The sequence below is a fragment of the Peromyscus californicus genome, unplaced genomic scaffold, assembly GCF_007827085.1.
Source record: "Peromyscus californicus insignis strain IS unplaced genomic scaffold, ASM782708v3 Scaffold_20__1_contigs__length_68692818, whole genome shotgun sequence".
Classification (NCBI taxonomy): Eukaryota; Metazoa; Chordata; class Mammalia; order Rodentia; family Cricetidae; genus Peromyscus; species Peromyscus californicus.
Window position 1 is genome coordinate 47,770,906 of NW_026294503.1, and position 26,555 is coordinate 47,797,460.

The following is a 26,555-nucleotide window of genomic DNA, read 5'->3' on the forward strand; positions in this document are numbered from 1 at the left end:
AGGAAGTCAGAGAACGTGGCGGCACACCTGAGAGAATCAGAGGCCATCACCCCGCCAATCTAAGTCACACATTCCAGAGAGCACCCCAGGGCCACAAGGGATCTGTCTGAAGTCTACTGCCGAGCCCACCCACGTCCCATCACCTCCCTACCCCCAGTGGAACCTGGTGGTATCGGGCAGCCTACCTGAGCGGGCTTCTGGTGAAAATACTTCGACTTTGGCTCCTTGGGCCTCTCGGCAAGGTCAGGCTTCTCCTGCAACTCCACTGTCTTGATGGTGCCACAGGAAGACAGGAGTCGGGACAGGCACTCCTGCCACGGTCAGAGGGAAGCTGCATGAACACCCACAGGCTCCTCAGAGCCTCCAGACACCCACAATAGACCGGAAGGACTCGGAGCCCAGGTCTACACAACCCAGGGGGCCTAAGTGCCCAACCCTGACCAGCTCCCAAGACAACGCAGAGGCAGATATGCCTAGTTGTGATGGAAGTAAGGACTTTCAATGTCACTGACTTCGAGTGACAACTAATTAAGCTTTACCACCTAAGTCTGAGAGAATCAGCTCCGGTTGGGCTCAGGATGGTGGTAAGCTTTGGCAAGAAGAGTATGAGGGGACTTCTTAGGTGTGGTCAGCTTCTGACATGCAGCAACTGTCCAGCCCAGCCCTTCTCGCCAACCTGTTGTCCGGGTTGGCCTTGAACTTCTGATCCTCCAACCTCCAAATCTGATTTATGTGGTGCTGGGGATTGAACCCAGGGTTTCAGGAACTCCAGGCCAGCACACTAGCACTGAGCTGAATCCCTAGCTCTAGCATTTCTCTTCTCAAAAAAGTAATTCTTCCCACCTGGCATGGTGACACACACCCGAAATCCAGCACTCAGGGGGCAGGTGGATCAATTGAAAAGTTTTTTAAATTGCATTTGTCTGTGCGTTTGTGCACAAGTGTATGTGTGTATGTGGATTCCATGTTACATGTGTGGGGGTCAGAGGACAATCTGCCGGAATCAGTTTTCCCTTCCACCATATGGGTCCCAGAGCTCAAACTCAGGCTATGGGACACGGTGGCAAGTGCCTTTACCCACTGAACCATCCTGCCAGTCCTCAACCTCCTTTTTAGACTAAGTGTGGTGGCACATCCCTGTAATCTCAGAACTTCATAAGAGAATCAGGAGTTCAAGGCCAGCCTCACCTACATAATAAGTATGAGGCCAGCTCAGGCTACAAGAAATCCTGTCTGAAACAAAACAAAATAATGAAAAGTAAATGTAATAGTGTCTGCGAAAAATCAGTACGTATGTCTAGACAGAACTGCACCTAATTTTTGTTAGACTTTCTTTAAAACAAAAAAGAAAAAACTAACCAGTAAACAAACAAACAAAAAAAAAGTCGTTGGAAGGATAATTAATTTCGAAGCCAGCTGTGACCACTCGTTAACTGTAATGAGTCGAGGTAGTGGGGTGGTGCAGGAGCACAGCAAATCTGAGGCCAGCCCGGGTCGTCTAGTGAGTTCCAGAACCGCCTACGGCAGAGTGAGACCCTGTAGCCCATATTCTTTTTTTGTTTTGTTTTTCGAGACAGGGTTTCTCTGTGTAGCTTTGCCCCTTTTCCTGGAACTCACTTGGTAGCCCAGGCTGGCCTTGAACTCACAGAGATCCGCCTGGCTCTGCCTCCCGAGTGCTGGGATTAAAGGCGTGCGCCACCACTGCCCGGCCCCATATTCTTAAGAAATCTGAGAGCCCCAGTCTTTTCAACACCCTCCACTGTGGGTTTACTGGCAAATCCACCTGACCGCCAGAATTTTGTAGGGCCCATGGCAAGCCCCCCCCCCCCCAGAACCCCCTGGTCCTCTGCCAGCAGCTTACCTCTGTGCAGTACGGGGGCACATTGAGGATAAAAAGGGTCCTATTGGGGGGCCACGTGGACTGGGTGTCTTGGCGAACTCTGTGCTGTCTCACGTAGAGGTAATGAGAAGCCCGCTGCTTTTCCGAGAACTTGACTGGAATAGCTACGAGCAGGAGAGAGTTCGGGGTACCCCGAGTTGAGGCTCCTCTCTCTGTGTCCCTCTCGAGCTCCATCTGCCCGCCTGCTCGTCCACCCACCCGCCCACGGAGAGCTAGAGAGCACGTAGTCGGGTAATCACGGCCGGTGGGGACACGGAGCCAGCGGCTCGCTTCCCCGCTCTCGGGGTACTCGCTGCCTCACACCATCAGCCCCCATCGCACTGGCTGTTCTGCTTGGCACACCAACCCTCTCCCCTCCACCCATTCTTCAGGTTGGGGCTGTCGCGTCCCGACCCCGCATGCCGAGCTGGCCCCACCTTCCCAGGAAGTCTCCACGGGTGAGATGCGAATCTCCAGAAAGCCAGGGAAGCTTTTCCTTGGGGTGGGGATACAGCTGCGGCCACCACACTCAGGAAGCGCTTGTTGAAGAACCAGACAAGCGCAGGCCAGCGGGTGACAAACTCCAGTGGCGGACGCTGCACGCTCGGCGCGGCCTGGAGGAAGCGCTCCCGAGGCCCTCTGAGCAATGGCCGCGGAAGTCAGCAGCTACAGCCGGCGCGGCGGGCTCCTGCGCCCCGAGACCTGATGAGCTGCCGTGGCCTCCGCCACCCGCAGGCCACCTCCCTGAGAAGAGGTCAGTTCCCGGCCCTCAGCTGCTCACCTGAATAACCCGGTGGGCTCGGTATGCTCCCCTCGTGGCCGCACGCTCCAGGTTTCTTCTTGCGGGCCACCATCTTGAGGACCGGGAGCGCAGGGATGGATGGGAGCTGTAGTTCTCCTTTCCCGCGCGGCTGAGTTCCCATGACGACGGGACTACGTGGGGCCCCGCCTTCTCAACTCTAGGCCCGCCTCCCGGATCTTGTCCAGCCCTAAGATTTTCCCCTTCCTTGTCAAAAATGGGGATGGAGTGTGCGGGGTGAGATGGGGTGGAGAGGAGGCATGGGGGAGGCTGGAACGAAGGCTCGGAGGTTAAGAGCGCCTGTTGCTCTTCTAGAGAATCCGGGTTCGTTTCCGATCACTCACAATTGTCTGTAATCCCAGTTCCAGGGAGATCTGACGCCCTCTTCTGGCCTCTGTGGGCACAGTATACACGTGATGCAGACAAACATGGAGATAAAACACTCATAACACAAAAAATAAATCTTTAAAAATAAATAGTAGGCAGTTTGAATCGCGGTGCAACTGAGGAGCCACTGTGGGATTTTGAGTATAGAGATGCATGAACAGTCTCTCCTTGGTAGTTAATTCGACTGTAAGAGGACAAGGGGGTGAGCAGCCTGGGGCTGAGACTGTAAGCAAAGAGCCATCTTTGGAGCTGGTAAGGGCACCACCAAGCCTGACATCCTGATAAATCCATGGAAGGAGAGAACTGACTCCCGCCAGTTATCCTCGGACCTCTACAAGCACTCCATGGCATATGTCCTCTCCCACAAGATAAAACTTTAAAAAAAAAAGTGTGCATGTAACCCTGGCTGTCCTGAAGCTAGCAGACCGGGCTGGCTTCAAACTCAGAGATCTGTCTGTGTCTGCCTCCCGAGTGCTTGGGATTAAAGGTGTGCACCACCATGCCTGACTCTATAGAATTTAAATGTTTACAAATTGAAGTGAGTTCAAATAAACTTTCCCCAGCTGGGCATGGCTGTAATCCCAGCTGAAGCAGAGGATACCTGTGTGTTCCAGAACATCTGAGGATACAGTGAGACTGTGTCCCACTTTTTTGAGGCAGAGGTCTCACTTAGCCTTGGTGGGCCTGAACACTGATCCTCCTGCCTCCATTTCCCCAAGTGCTGGGATCAAATGTAATTGCTTCATGCTGCTAGACAAGCACCCTACCAGCTGAGCTTCATCTCAGCCCAGTTTCTACTGTTTAATCGCCAAATTCACTGCTGTTCCCACCCCCACTGCTTGTTATCTTAATTCTAAAGGGTTTTTCTTGGCTAAGACTTTCAAAATTTCATTCAAGTGTGTATTCATAATTATCCATTATAGTATTTTTATGATGGCTACTTTAAAGTCTTTATTAAAGTTGGGAGCTGTACTACATCTTAAATCCCCATTCTCAGGTTGGGAATGGAGGATCAGATTATATGTCCAAGGCCAGTCTTGGCTGGATAGTGACATTGTAAAATCTGTCAAAAAATAAACAGTAAGAAAATTATACCAGTACCACGCCGTTTTTATTACTGTAGCTCTATAGTAGAGCTTGAGGTCAGGGATGGTGATGCCTCCAGAGGTTGCTTTATTGTACAGGATTCTTTTAGCTATCCTGGGTCTTTTGTTTTTTCATAGGTAGTTGAGTATTTTTCTTTCCAAGTCTGTGAAGAATTGTGTTGGGATTTTGATGGGGATTGCATTGAATCTGTAGATTGCTTTTGGTAAGATTGCCATTTTTACTATGTTAATCCTACCTATCCATGAGCATGGGAGATCCTTCCATTTTCTGATATCTTCTTCAATTTCTTTCTTTAGAGATTTAAAGTTCTTATCAAAAAGGTCCTTCACTTGTTTAGTGTTATCCCAAGGTATATAAATAAGAAAAGTAAAAAGCCTTGTCAGTTTCATCACGCCTTCCATCCTGGGGTTGATGTCCATGGGAGATTTGCTGGTTCTCGTGAGTTATTTGTTAACTGAGACACAGACATTTTGGGTATTGGATAGACTTTGGATTTATTTAAACCTGCGTTTCTTTACAGCCAGTCGGCTGCCTTTCCTTGACTTTTTTTTTTTTTTTCAAACATTGATTCATCTACATTCAAGTTGAAAGCCTTGAGTCTCATTTTCCTCTACAAAATATTCAGGGCTGTTTAGGAGGAGGAGGGTAGGCTAAGTACTATTCTATTCTATCCCTATCAACGAGTAACTACTTTCCTGATGCCATAGCTCACCCAAACAGTGAAGTATTCCTTCAAGTTTAATTTCTTCAGAGCAAGACACCAGCTCCTTTGTTCCTTGTGGACAATGCCTAGGTCTGTCTATACTGGGATGAACAGGCCTTGCAGCTAGTGTGTGGGCTAGTTTGTCAACCTGCCACAAACTAGTTATCTAAAAGGAGGGAACCGCATCTTGGAAAATGTCTCCAGAAAATCCAACTGAATCCCAGCACTGGGGGGGAGGGGAGGCAAGGCAAGTGGATCTGAGTTTGAGGCCAGCCTGGTCTACAGCGTTCTAGGACAGCCAGGGCTACAGAGAAACCCTGTCTCTAAAAACCAGTAAATAAGTTTGCAGAGGGAGGGAGGAACGGGAAGGAAGGGAAGGAGGGGGAAGGGGGAGGGGAGGAAGGAAGGGGGGAGGGAGGGAGGAAGCGGAGGAAGAGAAAGGGAGAAGGAAGAAAGAAAAAAGAGAGAGGGAGGCAGGCAGGCTTACTTTCTGGTTAGGTTCCACAAGTCACTGTGGTTTAAATGAGAAATGCCCCCTAGGTTCAGTATTTGGTGCTGTCTGGGAAAGCTCAGGGACATTTTAGGGGACAGACATTTGGTAGAGGAAGTACACACTGGGTGCAGGCTTTGAGAGTTTGGTCTTGCAGTGGCCTCTTGTGTTTCCTGTGTGGCTAAATGTCATTGGTCAGCTGCCCGCTCTTCCCTTTCTTGCCAGAACAGACCATCCCTCTGAATCTGTAAGCCCAAAACCAACCCTTTCCTCCTAACTTTTGGGAGCGTGTTTTTCTCAACAGAAAACTGTGTAATACAGCAGGAGCGGGCTGTTGCTCTAATCAATCTGACCACATGCCATTTATGTCTTTGAGACTATTTTGTGAGAGTTTGGACTCTGGGCAGAAAAAACTGCTTAATATTAGAAGCAGAGCTTAATGGGCCATTCTGGTGGGAATTTGGAAGATAATACTCAAGAGAAATGTAGACAGCAGAGGCCTGGCTTGTGAGCTTTCTGAGGGGAATGAGGACTCTAACCAGAAACAGGGCTAGGGGCCATTAATGTGATACTTTGGCAAAGAATCTGCCTGCATTCTGTCCGTGTCCTGAGAATTTACCTGAAGCTGAATTTTCAAAAATAACAAATTTCTTTGGCAGAGAAAAAAAAAAAAATTTTTTTTTTTTCTTTCCCAAGAGAGGGTTTCTCTATGTAACAGCCCTACTGTCCTGGAACTCACTCTGTAGACCAGGCTGGCCTGAAACTCACAGCTCCACCTGCCTTGCCTCCCAAGTGCTGGGATTAAAGGCGTGCAGCACCACCGCCTGGTAGCAGAGAAGACTAAGACAGTGTAACACTGAGTCTATCTATGGTATGGTATCAATGGTTACTCTCAAGCAGGTCCACAGACCTACTAGGACAGAAAAAAATAAAGGCTGTGCCACTTAGAGAGGAACAGCCTGAGCAACTTTATGCTGCAGTCCTGTCACGTGCTTAGAGGCTGTAACGCCTCCTGCTCTGCACCCACAAGACCACTCCCTGCTCAGCCTCCAAGTGTCAGAGGAGAAAACAAAGTGGTTTTCTGCTCCTAGAAAACAACTGCCTAGAGTCTCCCAGCTTCCATACAGAAGCTGCCACAACTATGCTCCAGGGGGCCAGAGCCCAACCTGAGTTGGGCAGACCTGGCAGTATCATTCATGTGGTACTGGTGTGTGTGGCAGAGTTTAAGCGTGGCAAGGCTATTTATTACACAGTACAACTGTTAGTGAAGCCTGGGTTGCATTTGAGACCCCAAGATGGTGGAAATGCCAAAGCCATGGACATCAGACAAAAAGCTGCATACAGGAAGTGGAGCAGGCCAGAGAGCTGTTGCAGACGGCCAAGCTGGAGCTATTGAAACCTTTGAAACTGAAGTTTTCATCATGGACAGGGAGCTGAAGGGTTTGGTGTCTGTACTGTAGGTTTTGGTCTTGCTTTGGTACAATCTTTCCTGGCTATGCCCCCATTCCTCTCTTTTGGAATGGGAATGTGCATTCTTTGACGTATGTTGGAAGTATATAATCTTTTTTGATTTTGAAGGGTCAGTTAAGAATTTGCCTTGAGGCTAAAGAGATGACTCAGTGGTTAAGACCACTGGCTGCTCTCCCAGAGGACCAGGGTTTGATTCCCAGCACCTACAAGGCAGCTTACAACTATAACTCCAATTCTCCAGGGGATCTGATGCTCTCTTCTGGTCTCTGCAGGCATCAGGCACGCACACATGAGCGCACGCGCAGAGACAGACAGATGCAAAGAGATTATAGCCCAGGACCAACAAGATGGTTTGGTAGGTAAAGGTGTTTATCCTTAAGCCTAATAAACTGAGTTTCATAACGGAACCCACATGGTGGAAGCAAAGGATGGACTCCCAGTGGGCCCTTGACCACCACACATGGATCATGAAATGCACATACCGAAACTAAATATAGTAAAAGCAATTTTAAAAGACATTACAGCTCAAAGTTAGGAATAACGAACATTTATTGAGAAATGGAAAGTAACAAGCCCCTCCATCCTGCAATGTCTTTCTCTCCTGAACAAGACACAAACAAGTAATGCAAGGGAGTGGGGACATGAGGGTTGGCCCGCCTTCTTTTCCAATTCCCAAGATGACATCCTGAAAATGCAGGGGAGGCCACACACTCCCCGAAAAGTACCACATAGCCAGGAGGCTGAGGCTGACTCTGTTCAACTGTGCTGCCCAGAGCACGCCTGGTTCAACAAGTGCAGGGAACCAAGAGAGGCCTAGGCCATCCCTACTCGACACAAAGCAGAAAGTGTGCCAACTGTTCCCAGTGGCAGAGAAGTCAGGCCCTAGTGTCTTGGTGTTCTCTTGGGCCAGGAAGGGAGGGTGAAGCATGAGGAATGTCTTCTGGCTGCTGAGAAGAATTGTTTGTCCCCATTTAGAGGGGTTTAAGGGAAGCAGACTTCTTTAAACAGTAGAGTGGAGCACCCCAGATGCCATTCTTGGATTCCTTGGCTGGGCAACCTCAGAGCTGGACTGATTTTGGCTCAAACTAGACCTTTCTAGCTGGGCAGATCTAACTCCAAGAGAACAGGAATTAATTGAAATTCTCTTTACTGGGCTAGCCTTGAGAGGATCATGGTGTCTCAGCTTCCTTTACTTCCTTGGTTTGTGCCTTTATAGCACACACTACTGATATGTGTGCCCTTAGAATCCTGCTCCAGCTATGACAGCTTAGACTCTCCTGTTCCCATCGTCAGAGGACTACTGGCCAGCTCTGGAATGGTGCTGCCCAACACTCAGCACCTGCCTAAGTGCCATAATTCTGCACTAGCAGCCTAGGAGCATGCTGTAGAAAATCGCCCACCAGCTTGCCTGGTAGGCCAGCTCTACTCTGAGACTACGCATGGCAGTGAGGGTCACTCACACCAACAGAGACAATGCCATGGTGGCAGCTGCACTGTGGGCAATCCTGACTGCTGTTCTGTAGGTATCAAAGCCAGGACGGCAGAGCCAGAGCCAGCCAACAGCTCCCATTCAATCCATCTCTCCCAAGCCCACTGGGCTGCAGCCTGGCTGGGGGTACAGCCTGGAAAAAGGCCCAGCTAACTTGGAGCTGGCGCCTGCACCAAAACCAGGCTGTGGTGTTGCCCTGTCAGGTGAGAGCCAAAAGGGCTAATGGCACAGGTCCCTTCCTGTGCTCCTATCTGGAAGCAGAGAGAACTGGGCCAGGGCCTTTGGCACAACTCTAACAAGGGAACACGAACTCTGGGAAATCCTTTTGGGCTGCCCAAGACAGCACGGGCAGCCAGGAGCTGGCAACACAGCTACCCTACCTCTACCTGCCCCTGTCACAGAGCTCTGCACATGAGCAGTCAGGTGGAAGACAAGAGGCCAGTGACCTAATGCAGCTCCCCAGCTGACCTAGTGCCCTCCAAATGGCGGGAGGTCCCATTCATTCCATTTTATTTGTAAAACTTCAACAGAACAAGAAAACTCCTGAAAACACAACAAAAAAAGCGGTCTCTCCAACAGCCCCCCAGCCCTGTGTCCCACGGGGTCACAAGAAAGCTACCCAGGGAAAGAGCGCACCATTCCTAGGGAAGAAATCAGCATGGGGCCGAGGGTCGGGAGGCACACAGACAAACACAGCCTACCTTGGTGATGAGTGGAGGAGAGAGGAAGCATACTATAGAAATGTAATGCACAGAAGGGCAAGGTGTGGAACAATACAGAAAGGTGGGTCCCGTCCAGTGAGGAAGCTCTCCCTGGTGCCTTGTCCCTTCTCAGGGGGCTTCAGTCCGACGGCCCATTGGTCACAAGCTTTGCCTTGGGAAAGAGAGCCACCCTCCTCTGCCCTGTTTCGGGCTGCCTCGCTCCCCGCCTCAAAGTTTGATTTTGAATTCTGTGGGCTGTGTGGTCACAGAGGCCCCCGAGGACTTGAAGAGAGCTTTGAGAATGGTGTCAGGGTCCACTTCGGCAGGAGGGTTGGAAGAGGAGGAGGCAGGAGTCCCCCGCCGAGGAAGCTCACTCTCCTTCTTCACTGAGGGGCTGTCACTTAGGCGCCTGGGAGAGCAGAGAACCAAACCTTGTTAGTTTCTCCTTAGGTGGGGCCGGGTCTCAGCACTGAGCATCTGTTGGGAGGTAGGCACGGGGTGTAATGTTCTCCACACCCCTCGATCTGACTTCATCTTATAGGAGACCTCTATTTTTCTTATTTACTACTAAACAACAACAACAACAAAACCTAACTGCAGCCTGCTGAGTGCTCCAGTTCCAAGTCTAGAAATACTGCATGTTCTTCTTTCTGGATAGTCGCACACGGTCACATATTACACAAATCTTATAAAGCCTAACCTAAACCAACCACACTAACTCTGGTTAGCCCAATGACTAATTTGTCAGGTCATAAAAACCTTCAATATTTTTTTTATTATTTTAAATTATGTTTAGATGTGTGTCTGTGCATGTGAGTGCAGGTGCTCACAGATGGTTCAGACATGCCCAACATGGGGAACCAACCCTGGGTCCTCTGCAAGGTCCTCTTATTACTGAGCTGTCTCTCCAGCCCCTTCTCAAACATTTCTAAAGCAAACTTACTCCTGAGACAGTTTTACACACTTGTCTAATCACTGTCTATTACCCAGGTTCAAATCCTGCCTTAGTGTGTCCAAGTCTATTGTAGGTCTGCCTGGCAGGATTCCACCTACCATGGCAAGTCTAACCTTCTCCTTGGGTATACTGCCCCTTTCAAGAAAATTCTACCCTGCCAGCCTCAACACTATGCATCCCAGGCTCCAAAAAGTCCTCAACAGTAACCAGGCACATGTGCCCAGAGTACTGCAGCACCAGCTCAGCAGTCAGTCACTGTCCACCTGGAAGATGTCAGTCACACAAAGGGGAGGGGACTGGTCATATTAGTCCACTGTATGAAAACCTTGGGGACAGTCTGAGACAAACCACTTGGTTCTAAATGAAGCACCCTGACTGACCGCTGAACATCACAACAGGAAATGGAATGGAGCACAAAGGAAGCCGTGATGAGGCAGGCGCTTTACCCCTCGAACAGAAGAAAGAGGTGACTATACAGACTAAAGGAGCAGAAAGCCTTTCCCGGCCTGTTCCCCTTGGCACTTACAGCAGGATGGGTTGGTCTGAGGTGATGACATTCCCATTCATGTGAAGGTTGCACTTCATGGGTTGCCCTGGAAAGCAAAAAAGGCAAAGGCTCCATCAAGAGACCTGTTCCTAAGAGGACAAAGGTCACCAACACCATGACCAAGGGTCAAATCCTATCACTGAGGCCAGACATGGTGAACAGCTCTGAAATCTAAGTATTGAGAGACTCAGACAGGAGGATTTCAAGTTTAGAGCCAGCCTGAAGTACCCTGTGGGGAACAAACAGAAGCTATCTAGCATGGAGGTCTGGGGCAGCTAACTGGCCATTTTCTGAATGGGCATCCTATAGGGCTGTGAAGTTTGACCACCTTAGACCACACTGACTCTTTCACCCACTAGACCCCTAAACTCTATCCTCAGAAAGTGATGTGAGACATGTTTCCCCATCTCCATGCTTACTCTTGCTAACAAACTCTTCATCTTTTTGTCAAACGTATGATCCCTGAGTATGGTATACTGCGTGATGAGAACAGGCCTGGTTCAGTGAGTCCTTGCCTAAGCCAAACCAATGCTGGTGCTGCCTCTGAAAACCCAAATGAACCTCTTTTCTGTATAAAGAACATAGCTTCAAGTATTGCATCCCAACAACAGACAGCACACTAACACACGCAGACACTAGGAAACCTGAGAGCGTAAGGGAGCCTCGGTAATGAGACAAAAGGCCAGGACTCTGCTTCCCACTGAAGTCAGTCGGTAGCTGGAGGATGGGAAGGAACTACGCAGTGAGGAGCCACCCCAACAAGTCCGTGAGGCACACAGAAAGGAAACCGTTTATGCTATGATTCCGCATAGAGAAGACTTAAGGACTGTGTGAGGCCTTCCCCGTCCACCAAGGACCAAGTGCTGTGAGGCTGCACTCCCACTGCGGGAGTCGTGATGTGCAAAGGGAACAGAGCTGTGTTCCAGCACTTCAGCACCCAGGTCAGGTCACTACTAACGTGAAACAGGTCCTGATAAATTACAATGTGTACCGCAAACCTTTGAGCAACCATAAAAAAGATTCAAAATACACACTGAACTCACTCAAGGAGCCAAAAATCTGATTAGTAGCACATTTGGGTGGATCACAGCTCCACTTCAAGGAAAGCAAAGGTGAAACTGGACTAAATCCATACTGCTGACCTCAGGCACAGCCCACTCTGCCATGCTCTGCACTACATTGCCTCAAGGGGTTATCCCGCCTCCTTTCTCCAAACTGAAGGTTCCTAGCACCCACAATGAATGAGGTTATCAGGGCCACTTTTGCAGGAGCAGTGCGTACTCTAAGTCTCTGTCACGTTTTTTGTTTTGTTGTTTTGTTTTTTCGAGACAGGGTTTCTCTGTGTGGCTTTGGAGACTGTCCTGGAACTTGCTATGTAGATCAGACTGGCCTCGAACTCACAGAGTTTAGCCTCCGTCATGTTTTGGTGATTCTGCACTGCCTGGAGCTGTCTCTGTGTTATCACATCTGTTGTGTGATACAGTCTGATGCATCCGAAGTGTGTGCTCTGGCTGCCCCACTGACTAGTCATTCCTGTCTCTGGCCTGCCTATTCCTTGAAACATAACACTGAAATCAGATCACCGAGTAACCCTACAACCGAGTCTGTTTTGTCTGAGCAAGGTCTAATTGTGTAGATTAGGCTGTCCTGTAACTATACAGCCCAGACTAGTCTCAACTATGATGATTTAGAAATGGTCACATGAAGGGAAGAGCTGCATGTCTAGTCACTGCTAGTTAAAGGCACCGGACCAGAGCTGTAGCTCACAAGGAGAGTGTTTGCCTAGCATGTATGAGGCTTTGTGGTTTTTTTAAAGATTATATATATATATATATACATACACACATATATGTATATATACACACATATATACATATATATGTATATGTATATATATATGCCTGCAAGCCAGAAGAGGGCACCAGATCTCATTATAGATGGTTGTGAGCCACCATGTGGTTGCTGGGAATTGAACTCAGGTCCTCTGGAAGAGCAGCCAGTGCTTTTAACCTCTGAGCCATCTCTCCAGCCCTGAGGCCTTTGGTTTGATCCCTAGCATTTTGGGGGGGGGGGTATGTATCACAAAATGAAATAAAATGAAGCTGCACCTAAGGGTGCATGCTTGTAATCCCAGCCCTTGGGAGGCAGAGGCAGGAGTACTGCTTTGAGTTTGAGGCCAGAATGAGCTACAGTGTGAGACTCTGTTGTTTGCAAACAAATACTACCACCCCCAAGATGAAGGAATAGCTGGGCAGTGGTGGTGCACGCCTTTAATCCCAGCACTTAGGAGGCAGGGTCAGGCGGATCTTTGTGAGTTCGAGACCAACATGGTCTACAAAGTGAGATCCAGGACAAGCAGGACTGTTACATAGAGAAACCCTGTCTCAAAAAACAAACAAACAAACAAAAGAAACAAACAAACAAAAAAGGAATAGAGTGGTGGGGGGTAGACAGACACAACACCCTACAGAATGAGAGAAATTAACTGTACACCATTTATCTATTCAAAGACCTGACCGAAAAATCAGATGAAGAACTCTTGTGCATGGTGTAAGGTTGGGCATGTGTGCATGTGGAGGTCAGAGGTCAACATCAGTGTCTTCCTCTATCACGCTTCACCTTATTATTCACATTTATTTATCGTTTGAGACAGCGTCTCTCACTGACCGGCTAGCAAAGCTAAGGATCCAGCTGTCCCTGCACCAACAGCGGTGGTCTTGCAGAAGCACGTGACCTTCTCTCTGGGTGCAGGGACCCTCACACCGTCCTTATGCTCACACTTAATCCACTGGGCTGTTTCCTTAGCCTTGTGACTCTAGGAAGAACCTTTACAACTCAGGAGCCAGAAAAAGAGAATCCAGCCAGCACACCTTTAATCCCAGCACTCGGGAGGCAGAGGCAGGCGGATCTCTGGGAGTGCCAGGCCAGCCTGGTCTACAGAGTGAGTTCCAGGACAGTCAAGGCTACACAGAGAAACCCTGTCTCAAAAACCAAAAAAGAATCCAACTCTAGACCTGGCAAAGACTGAGCAGACATTTCTCTAGAAGATACACACACGTCAGATAAGCACACACAAACCAGAGCACCAATGCTGTCTATTACTGTCTGCCTCTCTGATTCTAGTCCAGGCCCTGGTCCTCGGCAGGTTCTCACCACATACACCGTGAGCACGGAAAGGCACAGAGCTCCTCTCAACTATTTAGCCTGAGACCCAGAAAGAAAGCAGTCTCCTCACTGGTAGCTCGCACCCAGCAGACAATGTACAGCCAATGGTGGCAGCTCCTCTCTAACTTACCATCCAGACATCGGTTGTTGTACTTCTTATAAGCAGTGATGGCATCGTCCTTCTTCACGAACACAACCTCTGCTACCCCAGGATGGACCAGTCGAGCCCGCTTGAGGGCTCCACACACACAGAAAAGCTCCTGCAAAGGACAAGTGAGGTTGGGAGGGAACCCCAGACTCCCAATAAAGCCCCAGACACCGAGTCTTTAGTAGGTTGTTGGTTTCAAGTGTTATCCTAACTTGTTGGGGGAATAAGTCCATCCTGTCACCCCACTAGGAGACAGTACCTGTTTCCCTAACTCCACCTTTGGTGATTTGGCCCTGTATCCTCAGGTGGTAAAAAAGCTGCCCTGAGCATGCCCATCCTTTGAGTTGCAGCAAATCATAACCGACGTGGTCCTACAGACTGGTACCACAGAAGCAGCCTGTGACTTCAAGGTCAGGAAGCTGTGAAGGTACTTACAACAATGTCCTCCTCTGTGACTCGAGGGTGCAGATTATTCACAGTCATCTTGGTGCCTTCCAAGGGACTGAGCACAGGCTGCCATAGAAACAAGAACGTGACAAGGAGTCAAAAGGCAGCATGTACTAACACAAAGCTCACCCCAGCCAACTGACCAGGAAGGCACAGAAGAAACCCCACTCAGAGGCCATCTATCACACCGGGCCTCTTGGACTACAGAGGCCATCAGACTCCTGCTACTTCCTAGGTGTGCAGGCCCTTCAGACCCAAGCCTCTGAATATTCGGAATCTATCCATGCTTCCAGTCTCAGCCAGCTAAGGCTTAGTCACGGCATAGGCTTAAATTCCTGAGAGGCACAAGATGGCTCCTCAAAGTTCTCAGTAGCTTTCTTCTGGGACCCCCATGCCATGTCACTATATAGTGGGATCTCTCTCCAAGGGTCCTCACTGACCAGCAAGCTCTCTGAGGACAAAGGTCCCCAAATACTGGCTTATTCATTTGCAGAAAGGGATGGTTAACATCCATTTCACAGGGCTGTTCTGAGGACCATGAGTACACAGAGCACAGTGAGCACCCACACAGGCTGATACTAGCTGGAGTGGTAACTTTTACCTTACCTCAGCAGGTGGCAGCTCTTTGGGAGGCTCCTCCTTGTTCACCAGTGTCCGGGACATGTTGGTCAAGGCTTTGGTTCGAACAGAGGAGGGGAGAACAGGAGCTGTGTAGGCATCGTTCTGAACCACTTTTGTGAGAGGGAGAGCCTTGGACATGGACAGCTTGGAACTGCTCAGTCCAGTCTACACAAACAGGCAGAAAGGAGTCTGAGAAGCCAGAGACAGAGACTTTTTTGTTTGTTTGTTTTTCGAGATGGAGTTTCTCTGTGTAAACACCCTGGTTGTTCTGGAACTCATTCTGTAGACCAGGCTGGCTTCAAACTCACAGAGAACCACCTGCCTCTGACTTCTGAGTGCTGGGATTAAAGGTGTGCGCCACCACTGCCTGGCTGAGACACAGACTATTGTCTGAAGGGCTAACAACTAGCTAGAGCAAGACCCCCAAAGTTTCCCAGTCCAAGCCCAAGTGGGGGAGGTTATTGGTACTAGTGATATACACTGGGGAAAGGCAAGACTGGGAAGAGTACATAGCCCAGGCACTGACTGAACCCTTGATGGGAGGGAGGCACAGAGAAGCCACTTTCCACAGGGTTAGCTCTTGCTTGGCAAGAGGATTCCATACAGCTTTGACCAAGAAACTCATCCAGGAGTCACAGGCTCACACACAACTGTTCACATTTTCTGGAAACCCTGCAATTTACAGCTGGTCAGAAGGCCAAAAGCATGAGGTCAATCTCATCCCTAGATAAGCTTCTACTACAATGGAATGATCATCAGCTTGCAGAATGGCTGGACAGAGGAACTCTCATTTTCTTTTCTAATGATTAATTTATTTTCTGTGCATCGGTGTTTTGCCTGTATGTGTATTTGTCGGGTCCCCTGGAGCTGCAGTTACAGACAGTTGTGAGCTGCCATGTGGGTGCTGGGAATTGATTCTGCGTCCTCTGAAGAACAGCCAGTTCTCTTAACGACTGAGCCATCTCTCCAGCCCCTAGGAACTCTCTTAAGAAGGCATGGAACTCCTCACTTTCCGTCTCTGAGCTGGCGATGCAGAGGCACCAAGCCTAGCTGTAGCCTCTGTAGCTCTAAGACTGTGAGGACAGGCTGGCAGAGTTAGCATGCACAGAGCATCAGACTCCGTCCCCTCCTGAACTGAGGATGTGGTCCCTTGGAAACAGAAATTCCTCAGTTTAACATGTCTAGGAAGATGCACGACACTAAAGCCAGGTGGTTTTGCTGGCACCAAACAGGAAGAAAGAAGGGATGCCACAGCCAAGGAAGTAGATGAGAGTATGGGGCGGGGTCAGCTCACCAGGCTTCTCCAAGTCCTGGTGAAGCATGCTCTCCATACCAGACTCCACACTGCTCAAGCCATGTTCTGTGTCTCAAGAGCCAGAACAGTGCCCTGGGAGCCACACTGATGTGGTTCAACAACTCCACCTATGTCTTATAAGCTGGGTTATGGTGAATAGGTTCATCTACTTTGTGCTGCTTCCTTATCATAACAACAAACCCATGGCACTGAGAAGGAGAAATCTTAAATGAAATTACTATGATGATTGTTTTTCCAACTGGAATTAGCCATGGACTAAGCCAGCAGACAGGCAGGCAAACCCTGTCTAATTACTGGAAAGGCCTCTTCCCTTTATAGCTAAATGAACGGGCAACATTCAACTTCACAACCACTGTAAGAACTTAGTTAGTAACCAAGAGATTGCTTCACACTTGGGATCCTGGCCAAAGCTGAGTCTTTGCAGCAGGACCCTCCTCAAGCTCCCAGACATTGCTTTCTCACCTCTCTGCATGATGTCTGACCAGTACCCTTGGTGGTGGGGGGTGGGGGGAGAAGCCCAATTTTCTTGACTTGCTGGTAACCCCTACTGCTTACAGTTTACCCAGCCTGATGTACTGTTACAGTAGGAGAAAATGAACTAAGACCCAATTGCTGTGGGATGGTCTGTATGTCAAGTGTGTTGCTGATTGGTCAATAAATAAATCACTGATTGGCCAGTGGCCAGGCAGGAAGTATAGGCGGGACAAGGAGGAGAATAAAGCTGGGAAGTGGAAGGCTGAGTCAGAGAGACACTGCCAGCCGCCACGATGACAAACAGCATGTGAAGATGCCGGTAAGCCACAAGCCATGTGGCAAGGTATAGATTAATGGAAATGGATTAATTTAAGCTGTAAGAACAGTTAGCAAGAAGCCTGCCACGGCCATACAGTTTGTAACCAGTATAAGTCTCTGTGTTTACTTGGTCGGGTCTGAGGGGCTATGGGACTGGCAGGTGAGAGAGATTTATCCTGACTGTGGGCCAGGCAGGAAAACTCAAGCTACACCCAATTCCCTTCACGTGTCTCAAACCCAGCCCCTGGGAACTGCAGCTGTTCATCTCATTGTTGTGGGACCTTGAGCCAAGTCCTGGACACCCCAGTCTCAGCAACAATAAAACCAAGGAGCTGGCTAGTCATGACTCTAAAAAAGCTCATAGCCCACATCAATGAGAGGCCCTTTTCTCCACAGCCTCATCCATCCACTAGATCTGACGCAGGGTGCCATACCACGTGGTGGACAAAGCTGCCCGTGGCTGCAAACTTCATCTGTTTGGTAGGAACAGGTGCCACAACATCATCCTCTTCATCTAGGTCGTATAAGTTCTGAGAAGAAAGAAACAGTAGCTGGGCTAGGGATGTCGCTCAGTGATCACTAGCACCCCAGAATAAACCAATCAATCAGATGGATAAATGCTAATATGGCATGCAGGCCCTCAGCAAACATCTGAACCAAGAGCAGAGAAATGGCTGCTGAAATGCACAAGGAACTAAGAAGGAGGTGGATGCATGAGTACAGGGGCCTGGAGAGACTTAGGACTCAAGTCCTTACAAGGTGATTCCTACCCACAGAACCCAATAAAAACTGCTAAAAAGTACTGTGACTTATGGGTCAGTCAAACTCCAGTTCCAGGAACCTTTTTCTGATCTCCGAAGCACCAGGCAAGCACGCAGTGCACATGCCAACAAACGCTGCTAGACATTCTAAAAACCCACCACCTGGAAAGGAGCTACAGCAGCATGCATGCCAATAGCTCCTGGCTTGGTGAACAGGTACACGAAGGTGTTTCTCTACATTAGACATATGTAATGTTTATGAGAACAAACAGTTTGATTTCCCTGTCTTCTCCTGCCCTTTATGCCTCTCCTTTCTCAGTAAGAAGATTCTTCTCAGAGGCTCTGGTGTAGCTGCTGAGATGGTCCAATAAAAAGCCCTGGGTTTCATCTGAAGCACAGTATACCAGGAAGGAGGCGGTAGAAGGACCAGATGTTCACAGGGAACTGGAAGTCAGCCTGTCTACATGAGAACCTGTCTCAAAAAAAGTTTCTTTTTGGAGACAAGGTCTCCCTACATAGCTGAGGCTGTCCTAGCCCTTGTGACCCTCCTGACTCTACCTCCCTGATTATATATATACCATGCTTGGATTAAGACATTTCTTTATTTCTTTTCTTTCTGTTTTGTTTTTTTGAGATTTTTCTCTGTGTGGCTTTGGAGCGTGTCCCAGAACTTGCTCTGTAGACCAGGCTAGCCTCAAATTCACAGAGATCCGCCTGCCCTTGCCACAAAAGTGCTGGGATTAAAGTTGTGTGCCATCACTGCCTGGCTGTTTCTTTCTTTAAAAACAGGGTCTCATTCTATAGCCCAGGCTATCCTGAACTCACTATATGGTCCAGGGCTCAAATTCATGGGCTCTGGTCCAGCCTCCAAGTGTTGAGATTACAGGTATGAACCATCTTGTCTCCAAAGAGGCTGCAGCTTCTTTTTCTGCAATAGCATCTCATTATGTAGACCAGGCTAGCCTCACACTCACAGAGATTCGCTTGCCTATGCTTCCTGAGCTCCAGGATTAAAGGTGTGTGCCATCATACCTAGTACAAGTTTCTTCTTCAAACTCACAAACTCCAAAGTGAAAACCTTCTTCTAATACTTTGAAATAGAAGTTGTAGGCCAGTCCTCAGTTGATTTAACCAAGCACACCTCATCAAAATACATGCATGCATATACAATCAGGTGTGGGTAACACACACACACACACACACACACACACACACTCATTCTACCTGTTTGGCCTGGTGGTTATTGACAACATTGATCCTCATTCCAGCAGGATGAGCATGAAGTGGCACCATGGCCTTTTGCTGTGGAACCTAGAAACATCCAGTGGTCATAATCCATCCCAGAAGGTTCATGTGCATTCTAAGTAGTCAATGAACTTGAAATGTGTTGGCATGTGCAAGTATCACAAGCAGTCAGATCTCTTGGGCTCCTACTCTGGTCCTCCCACTGGCTGGATGAGTGAATAATGTCAGATACACTAGTTCACATTTCTTTCAGATTTTTTTTTTTTTTTTTAAATAAAAGTGAGGTAAGAACTCTGAAGTCTGAGTGAGGAACAAATAAGCTACAATTTGTTAAGCACCTGCCGTAGCATGTGTACAACATGCTTTGTGTCCCCCCCAGCCCCCCTCTTTTCTGTACTTCTGTCTCACTCTGGGCAGTCAGTTCACTCTGGTGGACCTCTCCTTAAAAGACAATACTCTGTTCCACAAGACTGTCTCTAATGTACTCTATCCTTTTTGTAAGCCAGAAAGTACTGGACCAACACCTGGAACAAAAACTTGCATTTCTGCCATTCCCCAATGTTCCCTGCATATTTCTAGCTTTCTTCCTAGGTTTCTGGAAATGCAGGCAGGAGCCACAGCCTACCTGGATGGTTTTGGTGAGTTTCAGAGCAGGGGTCACTGTCCCAATGGGTGGGCTTGTGAAGGTAACAGGCGATCTCCTCTTCAAGCTTATCTTCTCCCGGGCATCAGCTACCTGCCGGGGCTTCTGGGGCACAGCGCTCTGTTGCTTTCGGGAGTTCAACATCTCTCTGGCATCCTGTACTTTTCCTTTGATCCGAAACCGAGCATCTTTCTGCAAAAGCTTCTCACGGGCATCTTTGACTCCCAGCTTGAGCCGAGCATCTGAGATGCCAATCTTCTGCCGGGCATCAAATCTCTGCTGGAAGGTGGCTGTGCGAGCTGGCTGGCTAAGAAGACTCTGCTGGATCCCAACTCGAGATCGGATGCCTCCTCCAACTCCTGGTCTGGCACTCAGCCTGCAAGTACAAACTCCAACAGTAAATGGGCCTGAAGATCAACAGCAGCCCATGGAGGAGAGAGCTAGGACCACTGAGCAGGGCTTGCCCCACAATTTCCAAAACCCTGCTGGCACCCACAGACACAAAAACATACCAACTTCTTTCTTGTCTCTGCCTTTTAATGTTGCGTGATAAACAAAACTATGGACAGTCCATCACAAATTAAGACTGTTTCCGTCCCTGATCATGCCTTCAATCAACACTTTACATACCTTGAGGTATTTGTTATGTCTGCTTTCCTTGTGGAAGGCAGACCTGGTGAAGCTGCCTCTTAAAACAAATGGTGCCTCTACGCAGGCAGACACCTCTTACTAGGACTAAGGGAGCTAACATGTAGGTCTTAGCACTCCAAGAACTAATAAAATGAAGATAGAAAGATTTAACAGCCAGGCATGGCAATGCTCATAATCATAGTGTTCAGGAGGCTGAGGCAAGAAGACTGATGCTGAGTTCAAGGGTGGTCTGAGCTACACTGCAAGACACATCTCAAGACAAAAGAAAGACACAGGGGCTGGAGACAGAGCTCAATGGTTAAGAGTGTGTTTCTCTAGCAGAGGACCTGGTTGTTCCCAGCTCTGGGATGGTGGCTCACACCATCTGTAACTCCAATTCTAGGTGATCCAATGCCCTATTTTGACTTCTGAAGGGCACTAGACCCATACACGGTACACATATGCATTACATACATGCATGCAAAATGCTCATACACATAAAATAAGAAAAACTAAAAAAAAAAAGTAGCTTTGCAATAACAAAAACGTACAATTTTGACAACTCCTAAAATTAGAAATGAAGGCTAAAACAATGGTGCAGTGGTTAAAAGCACTTGCTGTTCTTCCAGACCCGAGTTTGGTTCCCAACACCCAGGCCACGCAGCTCACAACCAACTGCCTGTAACTCCAGCTACAGAAGACCTGATGCCCTCTCTAGCTTTTTTAGACACTGTACACGAACATATGCATACACATGATAAAAATTAAAACTAAGTTGTTTTTAAAAATTAGAAATGAAGGGCTGGAGAGATGATTCAGTGGTTAAGAGCACTGGCTGCTCTTTTAGAGGTCCCAAGTTCAATTCCCAGCACCCACATGGTGGCTCTCAACCATCTGTAATGAGATCTGGTGCCCTCTTCTGGCATGCCAGGCACACATGCAGACAGAACACTGTATACATAATAAATATATAAATCTTAAAAAAAAAATTAGAAATGAGGGGGCTGGAGAGATGATTCAGTGGTTAAGAGCACTGACTGTTCTTCCAGAGGATCTGGGTTCAATTCCCAGCACCCACATGGCAGCTCACAACTGTCTATAACTCTAGTTCCAGGGGATCCAACATCCTCACACAGAATATATACAGGCAAAGCACCAGTGCACATTAAATAAATAAATCTTTAAAAAAGTTAGAAATGAATTAAACTCCCTTAAGCAGGCCCTGTTCCTGTGGTTCCTGGAGAGTCACCAGCTGGGCCTGCTGAGTAAAGTATGAGAGCCTGAAGCTTTCTCCTGCCTGACCTACCTACCTACCTACTCTACCCACAGGCCTCTCTCCACTTCAGCCAATAAAAGCAACCACTCCTAAGGAGGTGTCCTGTCTCCATATCTATATGCCAACATCTCCTTCCTTGGAAACCCTCTTTGATTCTCCAAGACATCTTTCCTTTGTGCCTGTTACAGCTGTTGGTTTCCTTGATTTCTCCCCAACCTAAGGTGGAAGGATGGGCAGAAAGGGGTTCATTTCATTTCTTTTCCAGGGCTCGGTATCTAAAAAGTAGTACTATGTAGTACTGTAGGAACTGGGAGGAGAGGGAAGAAAATTGAAAAAAAAAAAAAAAATCCACCCCCATGCCCCAGCCCCCACCACAACCCACGGGGGAAGAGTTACACTCCATTAGTTCACACAAGGACTGCGTGGAAGAGTCATTTACAAAATCAACCAGAGTAAGTTTAAAGTGGAAGGTGGTGCTCGTTTGGTGTGGTTTTCTTATGTAAAGACTCTGGGAGATCAAGCTGATAGTATAGTTCAGTGGTAGAACACTTGTCTAGCTGGTGCTAGACCTCGGCTGAATTCCCAACACTGCATGGCTAAAAAAGGATTCAAGGAAACGGAGGCACTAGAGAAAACAGTCAAAAGAAATGGGGCATGGAGGGTGGCCAGCACCCACAATTAGGGAGGAGAAAATAAGCTGGGAAGCAGACAACATATACCTCACTTCCACTGGACTACCCTTGACTTAGCTGTCCATAGCTTGGAAGCCACGGGCAAAGTGGAGTTACAGAAAAATTTGATGCCATACAGAAGGAGCCCTGTGAAAGTGAGACCCTCCCCAGGTGCCCCTACAAGCTTTCTCACATTCTCTCACATTTGTTCATGATGTCCATTAAAAATAAAAACAACTGGCTATGGGTTCAGACAGTTGCTACTAAAGTCCTACTCATAAATGGAAGATTTTAATCAACAATTACCATCTAGCTCTAAACGAAAGCTAGGCTAGCAGAAAGCACCCCAGATTAAAACACCCACTTACTGAGCTCCTCCAAAGCCACAGGCAATCAGGTTACCAAAGGGAATGGGAGAGAGTAAGCTTCCAGGTGCTTCAAATCCAAGAGTGTGGCTTTCAGCCAATCAAACAATGGCCACAGTCCTACTGAGAGGAAGGCGCACTGTCTGCAGGGTCATCACAAACAAGTGGACACCTGGAAGGCTGTGGGGACACTTAGACACGACCCAGGAAGTCTGGGAAAAGCAGTAGGCATTGCAGACAAGCAGCATGTAGAAAAGCTAGCTATAACTCACAGCTCCTAAGTTCTCTGCTCGTGCAGTTGAAGAAGCATCTAGCTTCCCCCTTTCCAAAATCAAAAAGGTTCTTTACTGCCTGTAACCCCCACACCAATGCTTCTATGCACCCTGGTTCCTAGATGGAAGGTCCTCTTGCATCTCTCAAAGCATCCTACAACGCTTACCACAACGCCCCATTATAAGCCTGTGTCTCCCACAGCCTGGATGTTCTCAGGCACACACCCTGAACCTCCTTATCTGTGCTAACCCTGCATCTAGGAAGGAAAGGCTCAAAGAACTGCCATCCACACACCCAAATTCTGCAAGACTGTCTGTCCGGGACTGACTCAGAGGCACCCTGACCAGGCCCCAGAAGCTCCAGGAGCTTTTACTCCTTCTCCGGATCACCATGTCTGAGATTCTAGCAACCTCCCTCCCACATTTCGTGCTGACTGACTTTCTGGCTCCCCTGAGTCTTCCAAGCACGGGGATGCCTCCTCCTAATACTTAAGCTTGTTTTCATCTTTCCCAAAACCTGGGGGATGCCTCAGGCAGCAGGATAAGACACTCCGCCAGTCCTGCCTGCCATTTCTTTTTTCCTTCCTTTTTTTTTTTTTTTGGGAGACTTACAACCTGGCCCAGGCAGATAGACTCTACACTGGGTCCTAATGCCTGCTGTTTCTACTGGGTCTCCAAGCCGGCTTCCCCTGAGATAGGATGGTCTTCTTGTTCCTGGGTCTTCTTTACCTTATTCCTTTGTTTCTCCTCTACCAAGCCTGGATGCTCTTGCGTTTATTTCTACTTTTCAGTTACCCATTAGGCTTTTCAGGTTGTCTTTCCCCATCTATAGACACAAACTGGTTATGGAGATGTAGACCACTGGGTTCATCTTACAGAGATTCAGATGTCTTCTGGGTATGGATAGATTGACAAACTGTCACAGGCTGTTTTAATTCACTTGCAAAGTTGGCTCTGAACATGACACCTGGCATGCTTGCTTCAGCTGCAAGCTTACGTATCTTAGCATTTCCTCCAAAGCCTCTGTCCCAGGTCAGGCTGGCCCCGACTCCGTGACAGAGAGAACAAAACAGCCCATGTGCATTTGAAACAGGTAAGAGGTAAGCCATTTCCAATAGAGGGTATTATTGATTATTTCATGCTATAAAAGTGTTTATAATAAAATTAGCTAACACGAAGCCCACACATGGAAAGGATAAAAAGGACCTGTTCCAGAATCTCTCAATAAGAACTCCAACATCACAGTTTTAACAGGACTCCCTCAGCTAAATTCTGTCAGATGATGTAAACATGAATTTAATGATGATTATGATTAAAAAAACAAAACAAGCCGGGCAGTGGTGGCGCACGCCTTTAATCCCAGCACTCGGGAGGCAGAGGCCGGCGGATCTCTGCGAGTTCGAGGCCAGCCTGGGCTACCAAGTGAGTTCCAGGAAAGGCGCAAAGCTACACAGAGAAACCCTGTCTCGAAAAACCAAAAAAAAACAACAAAACAAAAACAAAACAAAACAAAACAAAACAACAACAAAAAAAAAACCCAAAAAACCTCAGCCAGGCAGTGGTGACAAACATCTTTAAGCCCAGCAGAGGCTGAGGCAGAGGCAGTTGGATCTCTGAGTTCGAGGCCAGCCTGACCTACAGAGTGAGTTTCAGGACAGCCAGGGCTACACAAAGAAACCCCGTCTCAAAAAACAAACCAACCAAACAACCAAACCAAAAAAAAAAAAAAAACCTTTACATGCTGCCTAAGTTAGAAAGGCTGCTTATGTTTTCTGTTTTACCTGGGAACTTACAAGGCCCAATGGGTTAATAACAGACACATGTGATACTGATTCACTGTGTTACTCCCTGTGTGATTGCCTTCTCTTATTAAGGGGGTGCTGCACAACTCCTTCTAATCTAAATAACTGCCATTTTCAGAACTCCAACTTTGCCCGCTTAAAACAATTACAGCTGGCCTTGTTAAATGTTACTATTCCTGCAGAAAGGGAAGAGACAGACAAGGTCATTGGACTGTCACCTGAGTAACCAGTCACTCCTCACAGCTGCTCGTGTGCAGTAAGGTCCTAATAGGGGAACTCAAGGTTTCTTGGATGACCAGGCTAAAAACTAAAAATAGGAAGGAGGTGCATCTATGCAGCAATGAAAAAAATGTTAAATGTACTGAATAAAGGCCCAATTATTGCCCCCTAGAAAGCCTTCTTACAACAAATGATGAGTGTTACTGTTACACTCACGGCATTAAATTTTTTTTTTTAATCAAGAGAGATGTATATATAAAAGTTAAAATGACTAAATTGGGGGTTCTGGCTCTGAATACTCCCCCTGCTGTCTTGGTTCTTTTTTTTTTCTTTTTTTTTCTTTTGGTTTTTTGAGACAGGGTTTCTCTGTGTAACAGTCTAGCTGTCCTGGAAATCACTCTGTAGACCAGGCTGGCCTCCAACTCACAGAGATCTGCTGCCTCTGCCTCCTGAGTGCTGGGATCAAAGTGCCACCACTTGATTAACTTAAAACCCACAAAAAAGGTTGTTAAAAATTCATAAATAGGTTATCTTAATTTGCTACAGCATGCCATGTATACATTCCTAGGGTTATAATGGTCTATTCATGTTAACAAAAATCTGACTTAAAGATGTACGGTTTTGTTAACTTTTAGTTTTCCCATGGACTGTATCTATGGTTTAGAATTTATTTATTTTTATTTTATGTGCATTAGTGTATGTATGTCTGTGTGAGGGTGTTGGGTACCCTGGACCTGGAGTTACAGACAGTTGTGAGCTGCTATGTGGGTGCTGGGAATTAACATGGGTCCTCTGGAAGAGCAGTCAGTGCTCTTAACCGCTGAGCCATCTCTCCAGCCCCCTGTATCTATGGTTTAAAGCTTCTAAAAAGCTCTACTAAAAGAGCTTCAATTCAAAATTGCAATTTTGAGAAAAAAATTTAAAAATCCTAGTTTTATGAAAGTTACTTATTGTAAACAGTTAAAGATAATTAAAGCATACAAGTTAATGGTCAGTTACCTGATAAATGATCAAATTCTTTAATGTGCAATGTTTGTAGTCATGCTAAGTACAAATGATTCATTTGCAGAAACAAGCTTGGAGGGAGAGACCAATTTATATCTCCCACTATTTAGTCTTTCTGTATATGTTGTCAAAAATAAGCCTGAAGCAAGTAACTCAAAACAAGTTTAATGTAAAATAATATTCAAAACTGTTTAACATAAAGTAATATTCAAAACCAGGTATACTAAAAAACGGAGTAAAGTGGGCTAGATTTACAACACACTTGCATGGCAGGATGTCTGCAGGTCCAAGCAGTTCCCTTGGATGGAGCACAACCCCACCAGAGTAAGCTGCAAGCTGGCCTCATTACAAGATAAGGATGCATGGGAAAATAAGACCTGCCAGAAGTCTGCTGCTCCTGTCTCTGACTGTGTAGGCCAAACTAGAAAAAAACCTTATCTGTGGAGAAGATAAATTTCTCCTCACTCTCACATGACAGGGAATAAATTCTCTTGCCTGTGAAGGGTCTGAAAGTCTACATCCACATCCCAAACGCCTCAGAGAGGTAAATTGCTGAGGAATAATATTTTTGTACACGGTGAAGAAGTGTCACTCTGGTTTAATACAAAGCTGAACAGCCAATGGGTAGACAGGATTTCCAGGCACAGAGGA

The 26,555-nt window shown here is 47.5% G+C and overlaps 2 protein-coding genes and 1 long non-coding RNA gene across 3 annotated transcripts in view; 1 reads left to right on the forward strand and 2 right to left on the reverse strand.

Annotated features, from left to right (window-relative positions):
* Rrp7a (ribosomal RNA processing 7 homolog A) overlaps window positions 1–3,049 on the reverse strand; it is a 6,614-nt gene extending 3,565 nt beyond the window's left edge. The window contains exons 1-3 of the mRNA XM_052748475.1: window positions 2,661–3,049; window positions 1,862–2,004; window positions 186–311 (exon numbers count right to left, since the gene is read on the reverse strand). Coding sequence (XP_052604435.1) covers window positions 186–311; window positions 1,862–2,004; window positions 2,661–2,802 — 411 coding nt within the window. The 5' untranslated portion in view covers window positions 2,803–3,049. The remainder of the gene's footprint in view (window positions 1–185; window positions 312–1,861; window positions 2,005–2,660) is intronic.
* On the forward strand, window positions 2,430–8,865 carry LOC128116858 (uncharacterized). Its single transcript, XR_008220601.1, has 2 exons — window positions 2,430–2,633; window positions 3,041–8,865. It is a non-coding gene; the product is annotated as an uncharacterized LOC128116858 (long non-coding RNA).
* Window positions 7,367–26,555, reverse strand: part of Poldip3 (DNA polymerase delta interacting protein 3) — a 27,290-nt gene continuing 8,101 nt past the window's right edge. Inside the window, exons 2-9 of the mRNA XM_052748473.1 lie at window positions 19,647–20,040; window positions 19,001–19,087; window positions 17,450–17,545; window positions 14,894–15,073; window positions 14,276–14,353; window positions 13,823–13,952; window positions 10,507–10,573; window positions 7,367–9,434 (exon numbers count right to left, since the gene is read on the reverse strand). Of these exons, the coding sequence (XP_052604433.1) occupies window positions 9,254–9,434; window positions 10,507–10,573; window positions 13,823–13,952; window positions 14,276–14,353; window positions 14,894–15,073; window positions 17,450–17,545; window positions 19,001–19,087; window positions 19,647–20,040 (1,213 nt within the window). The 3' untranslated portion in view covers window positions 7,367–9,253. The remainder of the gene's footprint in view (window positions 9,435–10,506; window positions 10,574–13,822; window positions 13,953–14,275; window positions 14,354–14,893; window positions 15,074–17,449; window positions 17,546–19,000; window positions 19,088–19,646; window positions 20,041–26,555) is intronic.